The sequence below is a fragment of the Bos javanicus genome, chromosome 6 (assembly GCF_032452875.1).
Source record: "Bos javanicus breed banteng chromosome 6, ARS-OSU_banteng_1.0, whole genome shotgun sequence".
NCBI classification, from domain to species: Eukaryota; Metazoa; Chordata; class Mammalia; order Artiodactyla; family Bovidae; genus Bos; species Bos javanicus.
In genome coordinates, this window is record NC_083873.1 from 5,613,648 (window position 1) to 5,628,032 (window position 14,385).

Genomic DNA, 14,385 nt, shown 5'->3' on the forward strand with positions numbered 1-14,385 from the left:
TTAGGAGATTTACATTATGTAACTTAATCTTTAAGCTTATGAATAAATGTAAACATTCATTCTACCTACAGAGTAACCTGAGTAGAAAATTTCTGATTTTAATTCTTGCTCTTCAAATCATATGAGAAAAGATCTATATAAGAAATAGAGTAACAAAGATTCATGATAGCATCCTTGATGTTCAAGAAGGCAAATTTCTCATATTGACAAAATATAAATGCCTATGTGCACAGAATTTTTACCTAAATTTAGTAAATAAATGTCTTATTAAATTTATTATAAAGATAAATATTCTTGCCTTACCCATTTTCGAACAAAATGCTCCATTTAAAGATACTGGACTCAAGAATAAAATAACATCTGGAAATTTGATGGAAAACTGTCCTAAGTCTATCAGAATAGTGATTCAACTATCCAAAATGTTTTCTCTGTCCATGTGAAAACAAATATGCAACTTAAATGTAAATAAATATGCTTTAGGGCCTGAGTGTGTGCATACACACCACATAGTTAAAAGAAGGATACCAGGTCTGTATTATCTTATGATCCAACATTTCATTCTGATGTGTTCCGCATATACAAATACCTTAGAAATCACTCAATTCTTTTTCCTTCATTTCACTTTGAACTAAAGCACACAAACGGACTGAATTTTTTAAAGGTATTATTTCACATATAAACACTGACATCTTGTGGCAGCTGCAGCTATTTGCATTCTGCCATAAAACTGATTGTCGATTTTAACTGCCATGATTCCTGGATTGGGAAGATCCCCTGGAGAAGGGATAGGCTACCCACTCCAGTATTTTTGGGCTTCTCTTGTGGCTCAGCTGGTAAAGAATCTGCCTGCAAGGCAGGAGACCTAGGTTCCATCCCTGGGCTGGGAAGATTCCCTGGAGAAGGGAAAGGCTACCCACCCCAGTATTCTGGCCTGGGGAATTCCATGGACTGTGTAGTCTATGGGGTCGCAAAGAGTCGGACAGGACTGAGCGACTTCACTAACACACTGACAGCTGTGAGGCTACTGAAAGTTCACAGGATTTCCTCAGTGGCTCAGTGCTAAAGAACCCACCTGCCAATGCCGGAGACGTGGGTTCGATCCCTGGGTGGGGAAGATCCGCTGGTGAAGGAAATGGCAACCCACTCTAGTATTCTTGCTTGGGAAATCTCATGGACAGAGGAGCCTGGAGGCCTACAGCCCATGGGGCTGCAAGACTTGGACACAACTTAGCAACAACTCAACAACCTAAGGTTACTCAACATGCTTAGTCTAAAAGCAGTTAATATTTTAAAAACAAGCATCTTCCAGAGTATCTTCAAACAGAAATACTTTTAAAAGAAACGAAATCAGGAACCCTAGATTCTATTACTAAATTTTCTACTAAACAGATACGGGGTTAATAGACAGGAAGCCTAGCATGATGCAGTCCATGGGGTTGCAAAGAGTCAGACACAACTGAGAGACTGAACCACAAAAACCAGATACTGAACAGACTATATAACTACTCTGGACCTCATTTTCTTCATCTCTAAGATTGTCCAGCTAAGCTATTGTCACTTTCTCTCTAAAATTCCATTTGACTCTAGCTTTAGAAATTTGCATAAGTATTTCTTATTTTAGCATCCTAATATGGAATACAGGCCTGTTTATGATATACGTTTTCATATATATCTCTTTTATTAATTCTAATTGCTTGGTTATGCAGTCTGCTTGAATTTTCTTCAGAAATAAATCTTAATTTATACTTCTCCCTGTCCAAAAAACCTTCAAAACACATTAGAAAGATGTCACCAAATTGTGAATAAAAGTCAACTCAAGTAACTGAAAACAAGTTTTTAAAAAACTTTTTGTAAGGATAAGAGTGTATGCTTTAGATAAGATGGAGTCAACATCAAACAAAGCACCCAAAAGTTAATGGGAAAGGAGTTCCACCAAAGCTTCTAGAATCACGTGTTATCATGATAAACAAGAAACAGAACAGGCCCAGAGTTAAGCAGCCTTGACCAACACCAGAATATACTACATGCTTGCCACCTTGGATTCTGTACTACCATTTCATTCTTCCTCCACATCAGTCATCAAAACTCAATTCTTTTTTCAAAACATCTTGCTCTGATGTACATCTTCTTATTTAAGCTCTGGCATCCACTTTGTCCAAGAATTCAAGCTCCTAGGCCGGCATTACTAAAATCACCATCACAGTTTACTGCTTTTCAAAGAGTGATTTAAGAACTTGCATCAGAATCATTTGGGATTCTGGTTAAAACAAGTTATCTCTTAGATTCCATAAAAAAGACCAGCACTATCCAGTATACATAGAATACAAGTTACATACGTTACTGTAAAATGTTCTAGTAGATTAAAAACCTAAAAAAAAAAAAAGTGAAATTATTTAAATGTTTTATTTAACCCAATGCACATATAGTATCACTGCAATAAGTAATCAATTAAAGACATATCAATATACTTTACAGGGCTTCCCTGGTGGCTCAGAAGGTAAATAGCCAGCCTGCAATGTGCGAGACCCAGATAGGATCCCTGGGTCGGCAAGATTGTCTGGAGAAAGAAATGGTAACACACTCTAGTATTCTTGCCTGGAAAATCCCATGGACTGAGGAGTCTGGTGGGCTATAGTCCATGGGCCCCAAAGAGTTGGACACGACTGAACACCTAACTAACTAACTAAATATATATATATACACACACACACACACACACACACATATACATTTGTTACATATATATATATATATATATATATATTTGTTTCTCATACTAATACTTCAAAATCTGGTACTTCATTCTTGTAGCATATCTCAGTTCAAACCCGCATATTTCAAGTTCTTAAGTCACATGAACTTAAGTTCTTAAGAACACAAAGAAAGTACTAACAAATACTTCCTCTATAGATGGAAACCTCATATATTTCACCAGCCTTCTAGAATTCCCAAATTATACTGATACTAATGATTACTTGTATCATTTTCTTCAAAAAATTTACAACCTATAGTATTGTGAAACTGAAGGATGTCTTTCCTGAAGTGGTAAGCAGTAAGCTCCTTAGAAAGAGAGACAGTTTCTACACGGAGAAAGGTGGGCATCACGCTCTACCAGCGTGGCTCTAACCCAAAATTCTGGTGGCAGAAATGAAAAGGAGGTGATTTAAAAAACACACTTGTACCACAGAGACTAAAAGATGTAAGGAAAGTATTACTGGATCAAGTCAGCTTATTACCTATATACCTGTTTCACTCTTCAAACTGATTAAATTCTGATATATAACACTGTGTATAGGCAGAGTTCTAAGATGGCCCCCCAAATTTGTGGTATCTAGGGAACATATCCTATATAATCCCTCCCCTTGAGTGTGGCCAGACATGTATTTATGAGGCAAAATCATTCTGAAGATTCAGTTCAGTTCAGTCACTCAGTCATGTCCAACTCTTTGCGACCCCATGAATCGCAGCACACCAGGCCTCCCTGTCCATCACCAACTCCTGGAGTTCACTCAAACTCACGTCCATTGAGTCGGTGATGCCATCCAGCCATCTCATCCTCTGTCATCCCCTTCTCCTCCTACCCCCAATCCCTCCCAGCATCAGACTCTTTTCCAATGAGTCAACTCTTCGCATGAGGTGGCCAAAGTACTGGAGTTTCAGCTTTAGCATCATTCCTTCCAAAGAAATCCCAGGGCTGATCTCCTTCAAAATGGACTGGTTGGATCTCCTTGCAGTCCAAGGGACTCTCAAGAGTCTTCTCCAACACCACAGTTCAAAAGGATCAATTCTTCAGCACTCAGCTTTCTTCACAGTCCAACTCTCACATCCATACATGACTACTGGAAAAACCATAACCTTGACTAGACGGACCTTTGTTAGCAAAGTAATGTCTCTGCTTTTCAATATGCTATCTAGGTTGGTCATAACTTTCCTTCCAAGGAGTAAACGTCTTTTAATTTCACGGCTGCAATCACCATCTTTGGTGAGTTTGGAGCCCCCAAAATAAAGTCTGACACTGTTTCCACTGTTTCCCTATTTTCCATGAAGTGATGGGACCAGATGCCATGATCTTCATTTTCTGAATGTTGAGCTTTAAGCCAACTTTCACTCTCCTCTTTCACTTTCATCAAGAGGCTTTTTAGATCCTCTTCACTTTCTGCCTTAAGGGTGGTGTCATTTGCATATCTGAGGTTATTCATATTTTTCCCGGCAATCTTGATTCTAGCTTGTGCTTCTTCCAGCCCAGCGTTTCTCATGATGTACTCTGCATGTAAGTTAAATAAGCAGGGTGACAATATACAGCCTTGATGTACTCCTTTTCCTATTTGGAACCAGTCAGTTGTTCCATGTCCAGTTCTAACTGTTGCTTCCTGACCTGCATACAGGTTTCTCAAGAGGCAGGTCAGGTGGTCTGGTATTCCCACGTCTTTCAGGTTTTTCCACAGTTTATTGTGATCCACACAGTCAAAGGCTTTGGCATAGTCAATAAAGCAAAAACAGATGTTTTTCTGAAACTCTCTTGCTTTTTCCATGATCCAGCGGATGTTGGCAATTTGATCTCTGGTTCCTCTGCCTTTTCTAAAACCAGCTTGAGCATCTGGAAGTTCATGGTTCATGTATTGCTGAAGCCTGGCTTGGAGAATTTTGAGCATTACTTTATTAGCATGTGAGATGAGTGCAACTGTGTGGTAGTTTGAAGATTAGGTTTAACAAAGAGGAAATCACCTGCCTGCGTCTGACTTAACCACATGAGCTGTTAAAAAGGACCTCCTTGGAAAGAGAGAGAGGGTGGAAGTGTGACAAGGGCTCAAGACTGGCCTCTGGCCAACAGCTAGCAACCCAATGAGGACCTCAATTTAAGAACAAAGATATTAATTCTGCCAGGAACCAAGGACCTCAAACCCGGAGTTTAGGTGAGATCTCTCGTGCAGCCAGGTGCCTTTACTTCAAACTTACCAGGCTACATAGAGCACCCAGCCATGCCATGCCCAGACTCTCGATCTAAGGACTGAGATAATAAATGGGTGTTGTTTTTTTTTTAAACCACTAATGTGTCACACACTAATTTGTTCCACATCAATAGAAAACTAATACACTCAGGCACTTTCTTATATAATTAAATAACTACATCTGGGCAGGTTTCTCAGACTTCATTTCACAAATAATTTCCCCACCTGCTGTAGGAATACAATTGCTTCACAATTGACATGACATTAGTAGTGCACTATCTGCTTAATTGGGTTTCCCTGGTGGCTCAGTGGTAAAGAATCCGCCTGCCAATGCAGGAGAAGCCGGTTTGATTCTTGGGTGGGGGAAGACCCCCTGGAGGAGGAGGAAATGGAAACCTAATCCAGTATTATTGCCGGGAGAACCCCATGGACACAAGAGCCTGGCAGGCTACAAGTCCATGAGGTCGGAAAAGAGGCAGACACCACTTAGCGACTAAACAACATCTGCTTAATACTTCTCATAGAAACATTAAAAGCCACTGGATTTGAGTCAAAATTCACGGAGAAGCTCTTCAGTGTTGACGAGCCTTTTTGGTAAGAGGACTTTTATTCCCTGACCATCTGTCTAGGGGTGGTGGGGAACACAGAGTAGAGCCTGGACTATCAGACGCAGATTTTTGCTGCCCCCAGGCTCCGCCTAGCAGCGGGGTTGGGGGTAGACGCGAGCTGAGCCAGGACGAGGGAAAGAAAAAGGGATTCCGTTCGTCCCTTTCATCCCTAGCCCAATTTCTCAGGAAAACACCACGCCGGCACAGTAATATCTCTAAAACCTTGTCTGCGGCACGCAGCTGCTTTGAAAGAAACTGAAAGTGTTAGGCACTCAGTCGCGTCCGACTCTTTGCCAGGCTCCTCTGCCCATGAAATTCCCCGGGGAAGAATCCTGAAGTGCTTTGCCATTCCCTTCTCCCGGGAATCCTCCCAACCTAGGGATCGTGCATTGCAGGTCTCCGGCGTTGCAGAGTCCTCGCCGTCTGAGCCACTGGGGAAGCAAACTCCCAGAGCACCTAGCAAGTTCCGACCGCTGACTAAGGATCACTGGGGCCACTCAGGGTGGCGGACAGTTCATAAAACTTTCAAAGAATCTCTCAAACTCGGGAATTGTGCTCCTAGGTCGCTCTGTCCGCAGACCCAGAGAGCGGCCACTAAAACCTGGACCTACCGTCTCCCCCTCTAGCCGCCAGCCCGCCAGCCAGCCCACAACTACAGCAGGAACCCGGCCAGGTGTCACCACCCGGGAACGGCGCCGCCACGCCTCCCCACTGCGCCTGCGCGAACCGTCGCTCCCGCAGGGGACGAGAGAACCCGCCGGACACCACCGCGCAGGGCGGGGTCTAGAGGCACTTCGCGCCTGCGCAAGGGGTGCGACAGGCGGGGTCTAGAGGCGCTTTGCGCCTGCGCAAAGGGCACGAAGGAAGGGTCTAGACGCGCTCTGCGCCTGCGCAGAGGGCGCGACGGCGTCCTGCGTCGTTCCTTTTGAAACGAGTGGCGGGGAACTGCTCCGGAAGCCCCTGGCGTCGCTGTCTGCTGGGTGGAAGCGTGTACCGTCCTCCGTGGGCCTGGCCATGGCGCTGCAACTCTCCCGGGAGCAAGGCATCACCTTGCGCGGGAGCGCCGAGATAGTGGCCGAGTTCTTCTGTAAGTTCTCCTCGCGCGAGGCGGAGGGCGGGGAGAGCCGAGCGCAGGCCGCCCGCAGGCCCGCGGCTCGGCCGGAGCGGCCCCGAATCCCGGCCCTTGTACCGCGGCCTCCGGTGCCGGCAGGAGGGATCAGGAAGTGGGGCGGCGGGCGCCGCCTCCGCTCGTGTTGCTCCCGGCGGAGGAGGAGGCCCGGGCGCTGCAGGGGCCCGCCTTGCGGGGGGCCCCTTTGCGGGAGCGTTTCTTTCCAATGCAGAGCTCCTCCCACACCCCCCGCCCCCAACGGCGAGGGGCCTCGCGGGTGGACCGTGACGGGCTAGACTTCGGGAAGAGCTGTTCTGAGCTCGGCCAGGTGTACTTGCTGACAGAACCTGGCAAGACTGGTGAGGATAAGAGGAGGAAAGAGAGACGGGGAGAGGCCTGCCTGGGCTTGGTACCCATCTGTCAGTTGCCTGTTTTGACACCCTCTAATCATAAAATAGGCATTTGGACTTGTTTTACAATGAAATGGAATTTGGCATTGGTAGATTAGTGCAGTTTGGCATTTTCCTTCTGTTGCCACATAAATGCAGCTATCACTTAGACGCAAGATTTTAAGGATTTTTTTTAATGCCACTTTGTACCTACTCGGCTTTCAGCAAAACACAAACACGTGTTTAGACATTTATAACTTTACACTATTAATGAAACCATAGCCCCATCTACATATGCTTTATTTCCCCTGAAGTTACAACGTGACGATGACTTTAATATTTCTTACGTTTTCAGCATTTGGCATCAACAGTATTTTATATCAGCGTGGCATATATCCATCGGAAACCTTTACTCGGGTGCAGAAATATGGACTCACCTTGCTTGTAACTACTGATCCTGAGCTCATAAAATACCTAAATAATGTGGTGGATCAACTAAAAGGTATTTTATTGTTGGACACAGTTTTGAGTTTTGCAGGCCTTAATGTTAATAGGATCCTCGGGGCTTCCCAGGTGACTCAGTGGTAAAGAATCCATCTGCCAATGTAGGAGACACAGAAGACCCAGGTTCCATCCTGAGTCTGGAAGATCCCCTTGAAGAGGAAATGCCAACTCACTCCAGTATTCTTGTCAGGATAATCCCCTGGACAGAGGAGCCGGGCAGGTTACAGTCCATTGGGTTGTAAAGAGTTGGATACGAGCACACCTACGATCCACATTTTCTAGCTTCTTGGTGGTCATTTTTCAGCTCTGTATAGGGTAGTGTAAACCGCACTACCATCTCCATCTCCGATACAGTGAACCAGTTGGGAGGGAAGCAAATAACATACAAATTGAAAGAATTCCCACCCTTCCTCCACTTTTGAGTAGGCTGAATATTTTAAGGTTCGGAATCTGATATGGCTTAACAAAACAATCTCCATCAACTCCTTCAGGGATGATAGAACACATTGGAATTTTATGTAATTATGATGGCGTTCGTTATCTGAGAAAAATCCACTGCATATATTTTTTGTAGTTGCTTGGAATCTAAAGCCATCATTAAGATGAAGAAACTAAAATCAGATTCAACTTAGGGAACTAAACTTTAAAAAGAAGGAACTACTAAATAACAGCACTCATTGGAATTTTCTTATTTTTCACCTGTTTCCATTTGTCTTTTTTTTTTTTTTTTAATCATGCCTGTGAGTCAGTAAGCCTTTTCTGTCTGCACACTCATTTTCTTCTTTTAGCTCAAGAAGTTGCAGTATTGTTAGATTAGTATGCTCTATCTATTCCTTTTATCTCTAGAATTTCTACTAGTTTCTTTTTCATATTTCTCTCCACTTAGGATTCTCATTTCTAATTTCTCTGTGTTGTAAGATGTTTCTCCCTTTCTGCTCATTAGATCTTCCAAAATACTAGTTCTAAAAATACTACAGCCGCATTTTTTTTTTTTTTTTACTTTAAAATTCCTGAATCACTTTTGTTGTTTCAACTAGCTTCATTTTCAGATTACATCATTGCGTTTTCATTAACTTCAGAGCTAAGCCACCCATAGTCATTCCTACGGCTGCACTCAGATTGTTTGCTATGGAACCTCTAGGCGACTATGGATGTATATCTTCATCTTAATCTGAAGAAGTAGCAAGCCAGCCTTGCCTAAGTTACTGGTTTTTGGTTTGTGTCCTTTGAGACCAATAACATTTCTTGTCAGATGTATCTACACTTTCCTATTAATTTCTCCCTTTTAGTTAAAATGGAGGAAATGCTTTACAGGCAAATTATTCATTCAGTCTTTTAAATTCCACTTCTCTAGCCTTAGGAACTTTACCCTATTTCCTCTCTTATGTTGTCAATTTCTTTGTTTCCATTTGGATTTTTCCCATTGGTTTCATTTCCATTTTTAAGAGAAAAAAAAATCACCAACTTCCCCATATCTTCAAATTACCACTCAATCTCTTTTTCACCGGTAAGCTGATAAAAGTTGTTCACATATGCCAGGAGTGAGCAAGGCCAACAGGCCAGATCCAGCAAGTGGCTTATTTTGTACTGCTTGCAAGCTAAGAATATTGCATTTTAAAGAAGACTATGCTACGTAGGTGACCCAAAGCCTTCAATATTTCTAAAATATTTTCTATCTCTTTAAAAAAAAAAAAACCTGCTGATTCCTGAATAAAATATTCTCAGTTTCTAAGATTGAGGGCTCAGTCTGAGGCCCTCTTAACAGTAATCTCTCTCTAGTTGACCTCTTACATGTACATACATAATTCTAGTAACAACTTTTGTATCTGACTCATGAACCAATATGTAACCAAAGCCTCTCCTAACTCTTGGCTCATATATTGAGTGACTCCCTTAATGTCTTTATGCAGCTATATAATATACCGCTTCACACTCGGTGTATTAAAAACTGAATTTAGGATCATCTCCATTTCAGTTCTCTTTCCTCTTGGTGACTGGATCAACCATCTGATTACTGATATAATCAGAAACTTGGGAGCTATCCCTGATTCATTCCTCTTCCTTACCCTGAAGTAATCCCATAAATCTTAGCAGTTTTAACCATGAAATCTCTTGAATCTATCTACTGCTCCATCTCTACCAGTATATCTTTCTCTAAGTCTTTATTCGCTCTTGCTTGAGTTATTCATGAATTAGTGCCCTAGATCCCCTGTTTACTTCCAGTTTACTTTCTACATCACATCCAGAAGGATAGTTTTCAAATACAACTTGAGTCACATCATACTCTGCTTCAAACACAGTAATGACCTCCTTAGTTCTTATAGTGTAACATCTTTAATTTGGCACTCATGACCTTGTGTGGTCCGGCCCATTATTCTTGTCAGACCAGCCTTGTTCATCCTCCCTTTCTTAAATTGCAGTTGTATTGGCCTCCTTTCAGTCCTCTGATCCAGTGCTCTGTTTTGAGTCCAAGACCTATAGCTTTAGCAGGGAGATCCCACGTGCCACAACTAAAACCTCACACCGCCAACATAAATCCATCATTTCATATTTTAAAACCTATACCCTCTTCCCTGTTTTGCATATGTATATTGTTGTCTCTTAGAACAAAACTCAAACCCCACTCAGTCAGAATTTCCTATTCTCTGCTTTAATTGTAGTATATGTTGCACCATCATAGGTAACCACTATTATGTCATAGAAAACTGCAGCATCATAGCAGTTACAGCAGTTATAATTTCACATTTATTGTTGTAATTAGCTTAATGACATCTCCTTCACCCTTCCTTTGGATTAGGATGGAAGTACCTCGTGTTCACTGTCTTAGCACCCAGTGCTATACCTGGCACAAATACTGAGAAATTGAAATTGGGAGCTAGGCCATTGATGGGGCAAATTTTCTGCACAATTTGGAGGAGAACCAAAATAGCAGTGGGAGAAATTTGCTGAGGATAGGAAGTTCATTGTGAGAGGAGAGTTGCTTTGTAATGCAGTAAACTAAAAGAGATGCCTTGTTTTGTGTATTGCAGAATAGTTATACAAGTGTTCAGTTCAGAAACTGGTGGTAGTCATCTCAAACATTGAAAGTGGAGAGGTCCTTGAAAGATGGCAGTTTGATATTGAGTTCATAAGATGTAAAAGATGATAGGTAAGTAGGAACTACTTCCATTTTCATATGTTTTAAAATTTATTTTCTTTACCAAATGAGTTCTAATTATATTGAACAAGTTTCATATAGAGTACAATTTTTTTCTAGGATGTTTATTTTTTTAAATATAAATTAATTTATTTTAACTGGAGGCTAATTACTTTACTATTGTATACAATACAATAGTAAAGTAATTACTGTATTGTATTGGTTTTGCCATACATCAACATGAATCCTCCATGGGTGCACACATGTTCCCCATCCTGAACCCCCTCCCACCGCCCTCCACCATCCCTCTGGGTCATCCCAGTGCACCAGCCCCGAGCATCCTGTATCCTGCATCGAACCTGGACTGGTGATTTGTTTCTTATATGATATTATACATGTTTCAATGCCATTCTCCCAAATCATCCCACCCTCTCCCTCTCCCGCAGAGTCCAAAAGACTGTTCTATACACCTGTGTCTCTTTTGCTGTCTCGCATACAGGGTTATCGTTACCATCTTCCTAATTCCATATATATGCGTTAGTATACGGTATTGGTGTTTTTCTGGCTTACTTCACTCTGTATAATAGGCTCCAGTTTCATCCACCTCGTTAGAACTGATTCAAATGTATTCTTTTTAATGGCTAGGATGTTTCATTTGATCCTTAGTCTCCTGTGGCAAAGAACAGTTCACTGTCTTATATAAGACAATGAACTTTTAACATAATTGCCTATAGAGTAAATTGGTGAATTTCACCCTTCAGTGTTTATGGTAGTATGTACCTGGTGGCCCGTTTAGTGAATTGTTTAAAGGAACTTTTAACCATCAGGGGTTATCCTAGATTCCCCAAGCCTAAGATTCAGCTCTATTGTATTTCATTGAATGCCCTAAATTTTCTAAGACACTTCATAAAAAAGTTTCCAGACCACGTGAATGGGAAATGCTTATATGATCATGTCTAGCATTGTCCTAGGCTTGCTTACTGGTAAATTCAGAATCATTTTTCATAATGAAATGTAGTTTGCTTCTGAAGCCTTTGGTTTATTTTAGGAAATTTTTAACTTATAAAAATAATTTGATATTTAATGTAATTTCTTATTTGAGGCAGTAGGGAATTAAGCATTACGAAAAATGTACCAACAGAATATTTTAGATATTATTTTCATTTTTTGAAAGGTGCTGTAGTTTTCCTAACTTGAAGCACTTGGCCAGTTTTCTGATTACCTGATACCAAATAACCTGATTTTAAGACCACCCCTAGAAAATGACTGGAATGATAAATGAAATAATAAAAATGCATATGCCTCTTGTGGTATATAGACCCTAATGATATACTTATAACTTACAAAAAAAAATCCATTTTAATGTATTAATTATTTGATCTTGGAAACATTTGATCAGTCTTACCAGTGTTTTAAATAATTTGTTAACACTTAAATTGATTTGGTTTCTTCAATAGTGCACCCAGAGAAAAGTTTCAGAAAGCTATCCAAGATGAAATCTGTTCAGTGGTCAGACAGATCACAGCTACAGTAACATTTCTGCCACTGTTGGAAGTTTCTTGTAAGTATTATACAACTTCACATTGACTTAAAATTTGTCAGGGAAAAGACTAAGCTACTATTTTAAGAATAAGCCCTTTATTAATTTTTTCTTAATTATTAATATTACATAGTAAAAATGAAAAACCCATTATAAAGCAGAAGTAGTGTTATATGCATTCTAGAAATTTGGAAATTCTGAAAAGGAAAGGAATCAAAGTATTCCACAGTATTCATTCTTGAATGTCTTAATGTAATCCCATTCGTTATCTTAATTTTTTATGTATATTTTTAAGGCTAGCCATAACTGTCTTGCTTTTCTACCTTATCAGATATTTCCCGAATGCCTACTATATGCGAGACACTGCTCTAGGCCCCAGGCTACATCAGTCATAGAGCCCAGATGTTAGCTTTCCTTCAGGTTGCCTTTATGCTGTCCTGTGTGATTGACTCCATACTTTCTGCAGATAATGGTTTTCTCTTTAAAAAAAAAAAAAAGCAAACTTGAAGTTTTCATAAGATAAAGCAAAAGGAGTACAATATTTTCTGTAATACAGTAACTTTCTGTGGAGAAAAAGCAATTGACTAGTCATTACAGACCAGGCTAAACTATCTTTTCTAATACCGTGGGTGGTTCAAAATGTGAGAGAGACAAGGACGGTTCTTCTACTTTGGAAAAAAATAATGTACTTTAATGATTTTATCTCCAATTTAGGTTCATTTGATCTCCTTATTTGTACAGACAAAGATCTGGTTGTACCTGAAAAATGGGAAGAGTCGGGACCACAGTTCATTACCAATTCTGAGGAAGTTCGTCTTCGTTCATTTACTACTACAATTCACAAAGTAAATAGCGTGGTAGCCTACACAATTCCTGTCAATGACTGAGGATGAGATATGGACAATAACGTACTTGTAACTCTCAAATGTGGTTTTCCTACCAGATCAACTGTAGTTGGTATGTTTTATTTCATTGGTTAATTTTTAGATGAGGAAAACTTAACATGATACTTAACTGAATCTGTGCAAAATTGTTCCATTTTTGGTACCTATCTGACTTTCCAGAGGGTTGACATAAGTTACTGCACAGATTGCATCAGTACTGCAGTGTTACTTCCTTTGGAGGTAGTAACCATAGGTGGAAAAACTTTTGCTAAATGCCTTTCTAAATCAGACTTTTGGTCAAGTAGCTTGACTCAGAATGTAGAGAAATATTTAAATATGAAATAGAACAAAAGAAATATGAATATTCAGAATCTTCATTTACATCCTGAAAGTAACTAATGATAGTCCATAAGTAGTGACATATTTCTCCTATTGCATTCTCTTGTCATTTATTTCATTTGTATAGTTTCTGTATTGAAAAAATGTCCAATTATTTGAGTTTAATTTATGTAACTTGAGTCTATAAAGCTGTGGATATTCCCACTTTTCAAATTGTTGTGATACAGAACTCTTAAGAATGTCTTTTATGTTTTATAAAATCAAGCTTTAAATGGCAATGATGAAATAAAGTTAAATGTGTATGTTTTAAATTTGTATTAAATCTTTTATATTGGTGTATTGATACAGTTACGTAGTTATTATGGATTCAGTACGGCATATTATTTCTTGTGCCTACTATATTGTAGGGAGGGCCTAAGGATACAAAGTAGAGTAAGTCTTGAGGTACTTACAATTTATTGGACAAACTTTTATGAAACCTCCTTCACCCTATAACAGTAGATTTAAAATCAACATTGTTCTTTATGTAAAATGATAAATGTCACTTGGAATTAATTGAGTTTAGCAAATGTTAGATTGTATACAACCTTTCTGTGCTCTTAGGTTTATTATCAGTGACCCTTGAACAACATGGGGGTTGGAACACTGACCCTCTAAGCAATTGAAAATCCCAGTAAAACTTATAGCCAGCCCTTCATATCTGTGGTCACCCCAAACCCATGGATTCAACCAACCATGGGTCATGTGGTACTATAGTATTTACTATTGAAAAATAGCCAAATATAAGTGGACCTGCACAATTCAAAGTGTTGTTCAAAGGTCAGCTGTATACTTAAACATTATGTTTATTCCTCTGCCTGTGCCTTCATTAATACTCTCATCAGGTATGTTCTTTCAGTTCCCACCTATTTTTCCAGAGTCAGTTTAA

The 14,385-nt window shown here is 40.2% G+C and overlaps 1 protein-coding gene across 1 annotated transcript; it reads left to right on the forward strand.

Moving 5' to 3' along the window:
* Window positions 1-6,425: 6,425 nt before the first annotated feature.
* MAD2L1 (mitotic arrest deficient 2 like 1) lies at window positions 6,426-13,191 on the forward strand. The gene is given in 6 exon segments (XM_061419292.1): window positions 6,426-6,644; window positions 7,410-7,556; window positions 10,588-10,690; window positions 10,692-10,706; window positions 12,152-12,255; window positions 12,949-13,191. Coding segments are annotated over 6 exon segments (615 nt in total). The 5' UTR covers window positions 6,426-6,571; the 3' UTR covers window positions 13,122-13,191.
* The last annotated feature ends 1,194 nt before the right edge of the window (window positions 13,192-14,385 follow it).